Source organism: Physcomitrium patens, chromosome 1 (genome assembly GCF_059467195.1).
Source record: "Physcomitrium patens ecotype Gransden chromosome 1, ASM5946719v1, whole genome shotgun sequence".
Classification (NCBI taxonomy): domain Eukaryota; kingdom Viridiplantae; phylum Streptophyta; class Bryopsida; order Funariales; family Funariaceae; genus Physcomitrium; species Physcomitrium patens.
Window position 1 is genome coordinate 16,942,756 of NC_143410.1, and position 11,759 is coordinate 16,954,514.

Below are 11,759 nucleotides of genomic sequence, written 5' to 3' on the forward strand. Positions count from 1 at the left end.
ATAAGATCACCATGAAGAACAAGTATCCACTACCTTTGATATCTAGATTTCTTGATTAATTGAATTAACTTAAGATCTTTATAAAAATAGATTTACTAGAGGCATATAATATCATATGCATTAAAGAAGGAAATAAATGAAAGTTTGCATTATCATGTTGTGGTTCGACTACCATGTAAAAATATTACATTTACATGTTTGATATATAATTTACTGAATAACATGATAAGAGATATATTAGTGGATTTTAATTGATTGTAGAATGAAATTAGATTACTACTTTAAAATGAGGTTATAAGAAAGAAGTTGATATGAGTGAAGAAAGTTTTACTTTTATTCCTAAATATATTATTTAATTAAAAAGTATGTGATGTTATAGACATATATATTTATTCTAATAGTTATATGGATAATATGAATAAGTAGATATAGGTAAAAGTAGATAGATTTGATAATTTCTTCTACAAAAGCTTTTTAAAGCTATATAGATGCAACTTTGGTTTTAAATATGTCTATAGATGATTGATAGGTTAAAAACATTGCCAACAAGTTGGTCACATATTGTACATATTGGCTACTTGTGATGCAAGTTGGACATATAATGCATATATAAAAAAATTGTCTTGCAAATTAGTTATGTGTTCTATAAGTTGGACATGTATTGGAGGTCTTATAAAATATTAAGGAATATTAGTAATAAGAGCGGCATCAAGATTATGGTCTCAAAAATTTGAGATTTAGAATCAGTGAGTGATTCTAAGATATAAAAATAATTGCAAATTGGATTAAAGAAAAATTTGATGAGAGCAATTGAGACTTGAATATTTATATACAATCCAATTTTTAGAACAATCAAACAATTCAGCAAAGAAAAATAGGTGTTGAAAGATCAACATTCAAGTTAAAAAAATAAAAAGTAACCAATGATAGAAGTTTTGGAAGCTTTTTTTGCAATTGGTAAATTTAATTTTTAAAAATTTTTATATGCTTGTTAATTTCTAATTTTTTGAAGTTTAGATGAAATTTTAGTTTAGATCTATGGTTTAATTAATATTTATTGAGGTTTCAAATAGCTATATTAAGTGATTAAAAATTATATAGGATTTTTTTAGGATTTTATTAGGATTTGTCTAGAATTTGACTACAATTTATTTAAGATTTGATTAGGATTTTATTAATATTTGATTAGAATTTAATTAGAATTTCTATTTTCGATATTTTTTTAAGATATTTTTTATTACATATATTTTATTAAGATTAATTTATGATTTTTTTATGTTTCTTTTGTAAATCCTTGAGACTTCTTTTGGATTTAATTAAAGATTGATTAGAATTTTTATAATTTAATTAAAGTTTGTTTAGAATTCTATTAGAGTTGTTAGGATCATCTTATTACAAGTTCTATTTTTTTCTTCTACAATAAGGTGTTTAATATATTCTCAAGAAAACTTCATATATATAATAGTGTTAGAGAATTAAGAATTATATTTTTGAGAAGTTTAATGGTATAAGATTAAATTTTTGAAGATTCATCAATTAAATACAGATAGTAGTTGAACATCAAATTCAAAACTATTCAACTTTAAGATCATAAGTCAAATTTATTAAAATTCCATTTTTAATTTTTATTTTATTGTAGATTTTTTTTAAACAACATGATTTAATATTAGATAATTTAGAGGGTTTTTTGGCAAAATTTTGATTTATGTATGGAAAATATGAAGCAATTTATATTATAATCAATAAGATTTATATTTTGTCATAAGATAATTGATTAATAATATTATAAGCTTTACAATTTCAAAATATTTTAACTAATATCAAGTGAAATGATAGTAAATTCATTAGCTAATTTTTCTACTAATTATAATATGAAATAAAAAAATTGATGATAAACTTACCTGATCCTCAGAGATTAAATAAGGTATGTGACTTTGTAATAAAGTTTGACAATTAGCTTTTTAAATTTTAATCTCATAGTTGTGTAAGTGTGCCTTAACGTTTTTATAATATAGTGGCAACACTACTATCTTTTCAATACATACATTTAAAAGTAGAAGACATATAAATTAACATGATATGTTTTAAATATCTTAGTGAGCAAGAAAAGAATTTTCATAATCAAGATAGATTGTAAATATATTATTGAGAATCTAAATATATTATTTAATATTTTTTTAAAAAGAAATACAGTTATAAAATGAGAAGTATGGATATCAAAAAAGACAATATGTTGAAAAATAAGTTTCTATACCTATAATGGAAACCATGTAGCTAGAATCTTGTATAATACCTAGTAAAGGTTATATACTCTTCTCAAAATCTCTTCCTTGTTTTACAATAGATATTTTTTTAGGACCTAAAAATTTAAAAACGGCTACAATACCAGATTTAAAAGCATTATCTATTTATTTAGATAAAGGATTTATTAAAAGACATAGAATTTTTTTGTAAGTAAAGTTTAAATATTTATAAATTATAAATTATTATTTATTATTTTTATGAGATATTACCTTTAAATCCTTCACATAGAAGTAAAAAAAAAATAATCATAATAATTTTGTGATATTTCATATAATTAAATCTCTTTCCAATTTATTTATTTTAGGTTTTTTGTAGCTAAAAATGTATAATCCATAGATAGATTAGGTTTCTTATAGTCTTAATTTTTTTTAAATATAATTAAGATTTTTGTTAATTATGTAAAAAGTCATAAGTTTAGTACAATCAAACCATTATTTATAGATACAAGAACTTTCATACATGTTGCAAAATAAGAATCCCCTTTTGTTATTTATGCCACATCCATTTGTAATAGTAGAAATACTTCAAATGGTATTTCAAGTCAACATTAAGATTTTAAGAGATTTTTGAAAAAAATATATATAAATAATATTTCAAATCATTGCCTTTTTGAATGCTCAATTGACCTTGAAGAGAGAGTTCAACTACAATTTGGACCAATTTATAATATATCACAAAATGAATTGGTTGAATTTAAGAAGTAAATTGATGAGAACTATGCTAAGAATTTCATATGCCATTCAAACTTTCCAATATAAGTTTCTATCTTATTTGTGAAGAAAAAAGATGGCTTATTGTAGATGTGTATAGATTATTAAAAGTTCAATAAGATTACCATCAAGAATAAGTATCTTCTACCTTTGATATCATAACTTTTTGATCAATTGAATCAACTTAAGATTTATATAAAAATCAATCTACAAGGAGCATATAACTTGGTATATATCAAAAATAAATAAATAAAATAGAAGATAACATATTCTAAACTTATCTAATTGAGTAATAAATATCCACTTTTATAAGAAAATGAATAAAATCTTACATGTAATTTTTATTCAATACCAAAGACTATTCTTTGAAGTATGTATTGTCACATTAAAAGAATATTCAGTTATTCTTGTCTTATGATGCCAAAAAAATTTGCAAGCTAAAGATCTTAATATTTTTCTTTAATCTTTGTATGAGATCTTTTTTGTCTTTAGATGAAGACATAAAATTATAATTTAAATTAATTATTTTTAAATGATAAGTAATTAAAGAAATTAATTAAACATATGAGATGTGTATCAAAGAAAGATGATATAAAATAAATTAAAAAATATGTATATTTAAGAATAAATAGGAATAGCTATTATCAAAGCTAACAAAGTTTGAAATTCTTGAAACTAGACTAAAAATGAAAAAGGAGCTAAAGAAAGTATAAAATCTCTTCTCTCCTACCATAGAAATGTATATCTATTTAGATTAAAGAAATTAAATAGAAATAAATAGAAATAAATAAATTAAATAATATTTTATAAAAAATCTTCTTAAGAACTTTAAAGATGTAAATTTAAATTTTATTCTTAATTGTAAGTGATTGGTAGGTTGAAAACTAGACCAACAAGTTAGCCACATATCACACATGTTGGTAATTTGTAGTACAAGTTGGCCATGTAGTATATATGTAGGAAACTTATCTTACAAATTAGATAAATATCTTATAAGTAGAGATCTTATAGAATGTTAGATGTCCTATAGGATGTAGCTATATAGCTCTTAATTAAATAGTATATATGGAGGCAAGAGTGAGGCCTTTCTCACTCTTATCAATATTTTTATTATTCTTGGTCTTGTTTCAAGAGTCTTTAGTCTTCATGTCTTTGGCAATAACTATTTGAGTCTTAATATTATACCATCTTTGAATGATTATCTATTATTTTCTAATAATATAAGAATATAGTGACTCTTTGATTGATTGTAATTTATATTCTTGACACTTCTATATATACTCTTTAATTAAGGAGCTATGTAGTGACATTCTATGAATAATACAAGACTTGTCTAATTTATAAGGCAAGTTTTAATATGTACACTACATGGCCAACTTTTGTAACATATAGCCAACTTATAAAAACAAGTGGTCAATATGTGCAACAAGTGGCCAACTTGTGTAATATGTAGCCAACTTATAAAAACAAGTGGTCAGTATGTGCAACAAGTGGCCAACTTATTAGCCAATTTTTCAACTTAACAATCACCTAAAATACTTGTAAAGATAAATCTATGTCTAAAAAATTTATCTACAAGATAATATCAATTTTATCTATTTTTATTTATTTTTACTTAATTCTTTTTTAATAATATGAATATGTATAGCTGTAACATCATCTCTATTGCTATTATATGGGTCTTTGAAACACTGGTCATTTCTATTACCATACTCAAGTTATTTCTAGTATTGTCCAATTTCTTATTTATATTTATATCTAACAATATAATCTTTGGATTTGTAATAGTTTTGTGGCTTAATATGGAGTATAATGTAATTATAATCACATTTATAGTCATGCCTTTTCTAACCCTAAATTAGTCAATCCATTAATTTTATTGTAAATACTTATAGATTTGATATATTATTTTGTAGTTGATAGTTATATAATATCCAATTCAAGACCTTGTCTAACTATAGATAACAAGAATCAATGTTTGGTCTTTGTTTTGGCTGGCGCTGTCGTATTACGTGTTGTTTTGCTCAAGAATGCACCGGGCACTTAGCTATGGAAGGTGAGATTATGTTTCACAAGTAGCCAAGAAATCCTAATAGGTTTTACCCATGTGAGAAGAATATAATCTGAATTTCAATTCAAAAGTACTTAAAACACTCTTCTTAGTAGTCTTAACCATACATAAATCCCAATTACTTTGTTACTTTCATATTTAAGCAATTTAGATTTTTTCTTATAAATCCCAATCCTAATGAGTGATTTTTAACAAGCTGTAACATCCAATCCGACCATGCACTTGATGTCGAATTTTGCATACAATTGTCAATGCAAGTCTTCTAAATGCTAAAGAATTTTTAGCCCAATCCACCTTACAAATTGTGAGAGAACCTCCAAAAATTGCACCAATGTCACCCGGCCACCAACTTGAAAAGTAAAGTAGAAATCCCAGCAATGATTTCTCCTTCTTTAACTGTTAACTTTATCTCAAAATTGGTGTGTAGCTTGATATTTAAGTCCTCCAACACCATGCCAATTTTCACCTTAATTCGACTGATAGATCTTTAGATATCATAGAAATCCTACCCAACCTCAAATTGCCACCTTTTGAAACCCTCTTGTGCTAAAAACTAGATATCTCTAAACCACGCTGTTAGATTATTACAAAATTTTGTATACACTTATCAAACCTAATAATCCAAATAATATCAAGTTTTCAACTATAGATGTCATGCCAATTGCATAAATTAGCCAAAATTACTAATCCTAATTATATTATATAAAATCCAAATCACTCATACAAACCCTGACTTTGAACAACAATTGCTAAATCCTCCAAAACCCTCTCACAAAGATTCTTGCTTCTTTAGAAAGAGCTTCAAGCTAGCTCTCAAACCCTAACCTTCGATCTTCGAATGAATCCCTATTTTGCCCTAGGCCGTCGTTTTAGTGGCCAGAGGTCTGATTTCGACCCTATCTCTCAAACGGTCAATCCCTAGGTATCAATCTATCATATCCTAAGAATTTTTTAGCCCAACCCTATTCTCAACTTAACCCTAGTACCAACTATACTAATTATTTACCTCTTCTAACCTGATTTCATCAATTTATGGTCTTTCTAAGATAGTAAAAGAGTCTCTACAACCTAGAAGGTAAAATTACTAACTAACCTTCAACCTACTAATTATTAAGATAAGAAAATAACCTAAGAGGCTTTTATAAAAGCCATGTTTAGTTACTTCAAATTATAATTAAACTAAGATAATTAGATATTAATTAGAAATTCAATTTTGATTATAATTTCACTATATAGTCGTATTACATCATGACAGCGCTTAGCATTCTTTGATGCAATAATTCAAAATCATTTTTTTTTAATAGATTGAAAAATTCAAGTAATTAATGAATACAAATTTCAGTTTGTTAATCACCAAATTTTATATCTTTTACTAGAGTTTTGATCCCATTTGTATGTCACCGAGAGGGTGTTCAACATGAATGTGATTGTTTTTAGCATAAAAGCTGGAAATAAATTTTGCAAGCATTTCAGCACTTTCATCTTTTTCCAAAGGGGTCATTCCACAAGCATAAATCAACACACTAAACAAACCTTATATTCATTAAGAACCCATTCAATAGATTCCCTCATTTTATCATTTAAAACTGAAAAAAGATATCTTTCACAGCAATTAAACTCCCATGAGAATTTTCATTTTAACACGATTTGTTTATACATCAGAAAAGTAACTTTAAAGAAGAAAGCAAAGACACGAAAGGGAGAGGGAGTGGGGGGGCATATTCACTAAGGGAGGTGCGGAGTGGGGCCATGGGAGGCGGTGGTGGGGTCAGCCAGCCCTGTGGATAACATATAGACGGTAGAAAGCTTGGCGGGCCCTATCACCGTGCGCGTCGCGCTCTATTCTATCCGGTGGAAAGGGATGAGCGTGGCGCCCGCGAGCACCAGAGCCGGCGTCGTGTAAGTGCCGTCGCCATCGCCACCAGCACAACGCTGCACCACGAATCGATCGATCAATTGAATTACTTGGTCCTGCTCTTCGGGTTCCATCTCTGCTCCCTCAATGGCGTCCGCTGCTGCTGCCGCTGCTGCTGCCCTCGCTGCGTCGCCTTCTGCTCTGCTGCTCCAGAACCGCAGCGCCAGGGCCAGCATCCGCGCTACCCATGGGCGCGTCTTGCTGCCCGGATTGGGCCCCGTGACGATTGTCTCGCCTCAACGGAAACGTGTTGTTGTTGCTGCGGTGAGTTGACTTTCGCTTCGTTTGACCTGAGATGGAATGGAATGTGATGAGTTTCGGTATTTTCCTGCACGTTTTGGAGGTGTTAGGGGTTGAATATGATGTTGGGTATGGGAATGTGCCTGGGGTTGTTGTCGAATTTCAGTGATCTTGGTCAGTCTCGATAAGGTTTTTGTTGTTGTGTGTGAGGATGTGGAACCCCTCGGCTTGTTTCGTGTCATAGAGTAAATTAGAGGCGATTTTGTCTATTCTACAGATCGAGCCTGTCGAGAGTGTACCCAGTAGCTGTATGATTCCAGCGTTGCTTGTCTTCGTTTTCTGTGAACCTGTTAGATGAATTCTTTTGTTGTCGCGCACTTTTGATGTCTTAGTGGTTTAGTAATTATGTTTACAGTAATTAGAGCTGAGTTTGTGTTTGACAGCGAGCAGGACAATGTTGAGCAGCAGCAGACCGAGCAGAAAGAGCAGGGAGTAATGCAGGAAGCCCTGCAGGAAACCATGTCGAATCTTGAAACCTTGAAGGAGGCTAAATCTAAAAGTATTCTGAGCTCTCGTGAAGGTGGGTGTTGTGGATGTCTAGCCTGAATGTGGGTCTAACGTCACATGAGATGAGCCGTAATTGGTCTGACCTAATTGCCCTCGTAAAATGGCTACATTCAAAATTCTGAATGTAACTTATCAAATTAGTATCATGTCTACTGTATGCTTCAGGTTTGAATGATTATTAGATATTCTTTGAAAATGTGACAGCGTATTCCTCAGAGACCTGTATGGATGTGGAATTGTTTCAATCTCATCGAAGAGTGGTGGGTTTGACAGGTTTGGAGGAGAAATTCGCCGTGCTCAATACCGGTGCATACGAGTGCCGGTCGTGTGGACATGTCTACGAGGAAGCAAAGGGAGACGCATCTTACCCCGTGGCAGCAGGCACCTATTTCCGTGATCTTCCGGAGGATTGGCTGTGCCCCACATGCGGTGCTGCCAAGTCATACTACCAACCGAAGAGTGTAGAGGTGGCCGGTTTTGCCCAGAACCAACAATTCGGTCTCGGTGGAAACACTTTGACTTCGGGACAGAAGAGTCTCTTAATCTACGGTTCCCTCTTGGCATTCTTTGCTCTCTTCCTGTCTGGGTATTTCTTGCAGTAGTTGTAGCACATGCTCTTCCCTGTAGAGAAGGTCCTCGGGTCAAAAGTTCTCAACAGGGATTGCTAGAGTAGCCTTTTTCGATGCGGTGTTTAGATCTTGCCAGCACTAAGAGAGAGCTGTAGCGTGTATTGTATTATGTAAATTGAATTGAGGTTATCTATCTATTCTATTTATCTTAATTGTCACAGTTCCAAGAACCATGTCTTTTTTGCCGTCATACTTAGCACCTGCATGACCCCGAGATAAGGATCGGTTTGGATCCATTTTCTGTTCTTCACTACCCAAGCCATCCAGATTGCAGAGTTAACTCATTTCACAGAGAAGGTGTTGAAGACTCTCTGCTTAATCAACAGGAGAACTTTCAACATGCAATCTTCATACAAGTAGCTAGTGATGTATCTTCAGTCATTTCTCATCATACTTCAAGTACTTTCGAATTTCAATAACAGTATCATCATATTGTAACGCATGCGACAGTTGTAATTAGGTGTAATACGGACTGTCTGGAGTTGCAATGTTGTCTTCCAACTGAAATTTGGTCCTCATCTTTGTAATACCGTACACATTTATCCTTATCCAATTGTTGAATGCTGAAAGTCACCAATCCCAAAACATTATAAGCATGATTCTCTAATATAAAGTAAGCCTTTAAAACTGTGTCATAATTTACTATGCTGAATGTGTATTTGATGAAATGTGGCTTGCACCAGGCTTGCATTTCTTTCCATCCTTGAGGGCTGATGTTTAAAACATAGCTCTCATCAAATAAAGGTGTCAGAGGATATTGTGGCTGCTTAGGGCAATTTTCCCAGTGTGGAACGCCCTACATTCTGGTGACTGTTAGTGTTTAACTTAAAACACTGGGAATTTTTGAGAAATTGAAGATCTTCAGACATAAAGTGGATTTCACATCAAGAGGATTCATTATTTGGACCAGCTTGTGAGTTTTTGTTAACCGAAGTGTTTACAGATGAGCAAGTATGTCACTTGAGGGTTAGAATGAAGCATTTTTCATTGTACTACCACCACTATCTGCCATCCACCACAGTTTTTTTGCCACTGTCACCAAAATTTATTATTATTAACATTTTAATATTTATGTTAAAATTAAATTCAATTTTTTATAAATTTTTATTAGAATAAAAAAAATTAAAGAGATGTGTGGAGTGGATGGTGGATTGTGGTGGCAACAACAAAATCTTTAGTGGTTTTAGCAATTCTCTATTTTAATTGTCAACTTTGCTAATTAAAATTAAAAACAAGAACAAAACTTGTAAAATACATTGTAAAACTATTATGTTGAAAAATAATTAGTTTAGAAATAAAATATTTATATTTACATTTTAATGTAACACATAAATAATATCTAATCAATTAGTTAATCAATATTAATCAATTAGTTACAACTTATGTAGTGAAATAATTTATAATTTATTATATAAAATACTGTAAAGTGCATAAGAATTTGTTTGTTAGATTTATTTTCTTTTTAGATATAAGCTTATAGAAAAGGATTTTTTATTTATTAAAATATATTAAATAATAATTGTACAAGAATTTTTTTTTTTTTAAATATTTTTTTAATATTTCTACTATTTAAAAATAAAACAAAAAATTAACTTGAGCAATTTCATATGTTAAGTTTATATTAACAATGCATCTTTAAAAACATTATATTTTTTATTTTAATATCAAGCAAAGTGGTTGAAAAGGCACAAAATGATAGCTTTTAATAAATAGTATAATTAGTATTATTTCAAGAAGATATTATTGATTTATATTTATATAGGCTATTGTTAATGTCTCCATAGTTATTCCTACAACCATTACAATCTCCATCCACCACATGCCACTCACATCCTTAGTTAATATTAAATAAGAAAGTACAATTTTTTTTGAATTTTTGGAGCTTTTTAAAAAACAAGTATAAGTTTTTTTACAATAATGTTTTGTAAAAAACTTCTTATTCTTATTGATTTATTGATCAATTTATTGAAATGATTTTTTTTAGTATTGTAATTAAAAAAAACTAAATAAGTATGGCAAATGAGTGGAGGTGGTAGTACCAAAACTTGGGGTGGCATTAGCAATACCTACATATGTTTATATATATATATATATATATATATACACACACATACACCTAAAGAAGTATTCTAATTTATAAAGAGTTGTGCAATAAGATTTTTAAAATTTGATCAATTTTTGTGAAAGAAAGAAAGAAAGAAGGTAGAAAGATTTACATGACCTTTATCACATGTTTTGTTAAATTATACAATCACATAGAAATCTATAAATATATTATTATCATTTTATTTTCTTAAGTCTAGTTTAATTTTTTATTTTCCAACCTTTATACAATTCATAAAAACATCTTGCTATTTTATTATGATTTGACTTTCTTTTCTATTTTTTTTGGTTATATGTGTGTGTGTGTGTATATATATATATATATATATATATATGGTTGCTTCCTGTTAATTTTTTGTACAAATGTTTTGGTTTTTATTGATTCATCAAATTGCATCTCTTATAATTTAGTTAGATTGATTAAAAACTATCAAAATTTATATTAATTGAAATTAAGAAAATTGTGTTTTACTTTATAAAATACTATATCATTTAATAAGTTGAGCATTACTGACCTTTAAGTTAAATAGTTTTTCTCATTGTCAAAAGAATGTGAAACCATTATTTGAACTCATTTACAACTTCGTGTAAAATCAGTTTAATAAATGTGTTTTTTTACGTTTTATTAAGTAAATAATGATTAAGAATTTCTACTAACTATCATAATATTTGGGCTTTTCAATTAATTAAATAAGTAAACAAAAAATCTGTGAAGCTAATCTTTGCGGAGTCTATATTTATTTCTTTATTTATATATAAATAATTTTTTAAATTAAAATATTTGATTTGATGTCACTTATTTTTTGAGTTTGAGGATATTTATACAAAATATATACACAATACGTATACAAAAATTTATAAATAATTTTATCTTTATATAAAAAAATATTTAAATAATTAATTTCTTATCTTTATATAGATATTATTTTAAAATAAACTTGATTAGGCAATAGATGAAAATTAAGCCTATAGGAAATTAGACACAATTTCCTTAATATCATTTATTTAAAAATATATATATATATTATAAGTATTTCACAACATAAAAACAAAAGCCAATTTTTTGGAATTTTTTTGCTTTAACTTTTTTTTTTTTTTTTTTTCAAAGTATCACATGAATCAGTATAATTTCCTAAGATTATGAGTTCAAAAAGAAACATAATAAAATTTGAGGTAATTATCTAACATCAAATGATTCTGCAACAAAATTATCTTCTACT

At 28.8% G+C, this 11,759-nt stretch overlaps 1 protein-coding gene across 1 annotated transcript; it reads left to right on the top strand.

Moving 5' to 3' along the window:
- The first annotated feature begins 7,025 nt into the window (after positions 1-7,025).
- LOC112272670 (uncharacterized) lies at positions 7,026-8,588 on the top strand. Its single transcript, XM_024500694.3, has 3 exons — positions 7,026-7,264; positions 7,691-7,820; positions 8,081-8,588. The coding sequence occupies exons 1-3, from the start codon at positions 7,088-7,090 to the stop codon at positions 8,407-8,409; spliced, it is 636 nt and encodes a 211-aa protein (XP_024356462.1). The 5' UTR covers positions 7,026-7,087; the 3' UTR covers positions 8,410-8,588.
- The last annotated feature ends 3,171 nt before the right edge of the window (positions 8,589-11,759 follow it).

What these genes read in the sequence shown, in the direction of transcription:
- LOC112272670 (XM_024500694.3), top strand. Translation starts at nt 7,088, where the DNA reads ATGGCGTCCGCTGCTGCTGCCGCTGCTGCTGCCCTCGCTGCGTCGCCT. An exon ending in AACGTGTTGTTGTTGCTGCG is followed by an intron (nt 7,265 to 7,690) that starts GTGAGTTGACTT and finishes GACAGCGAGCAG; the next exon opens with GACAATGTTGAGCAGCAGCA. An exon ending in TATTCTGAGCTCTCGTGAAG is followed by an intron (nt 7,821 to 8,080) that starts GTGGGTGTTGTG and finishes TGGGTTTGACAG; the next exon opens with GTTTGGAGGAGAAATTCGCC.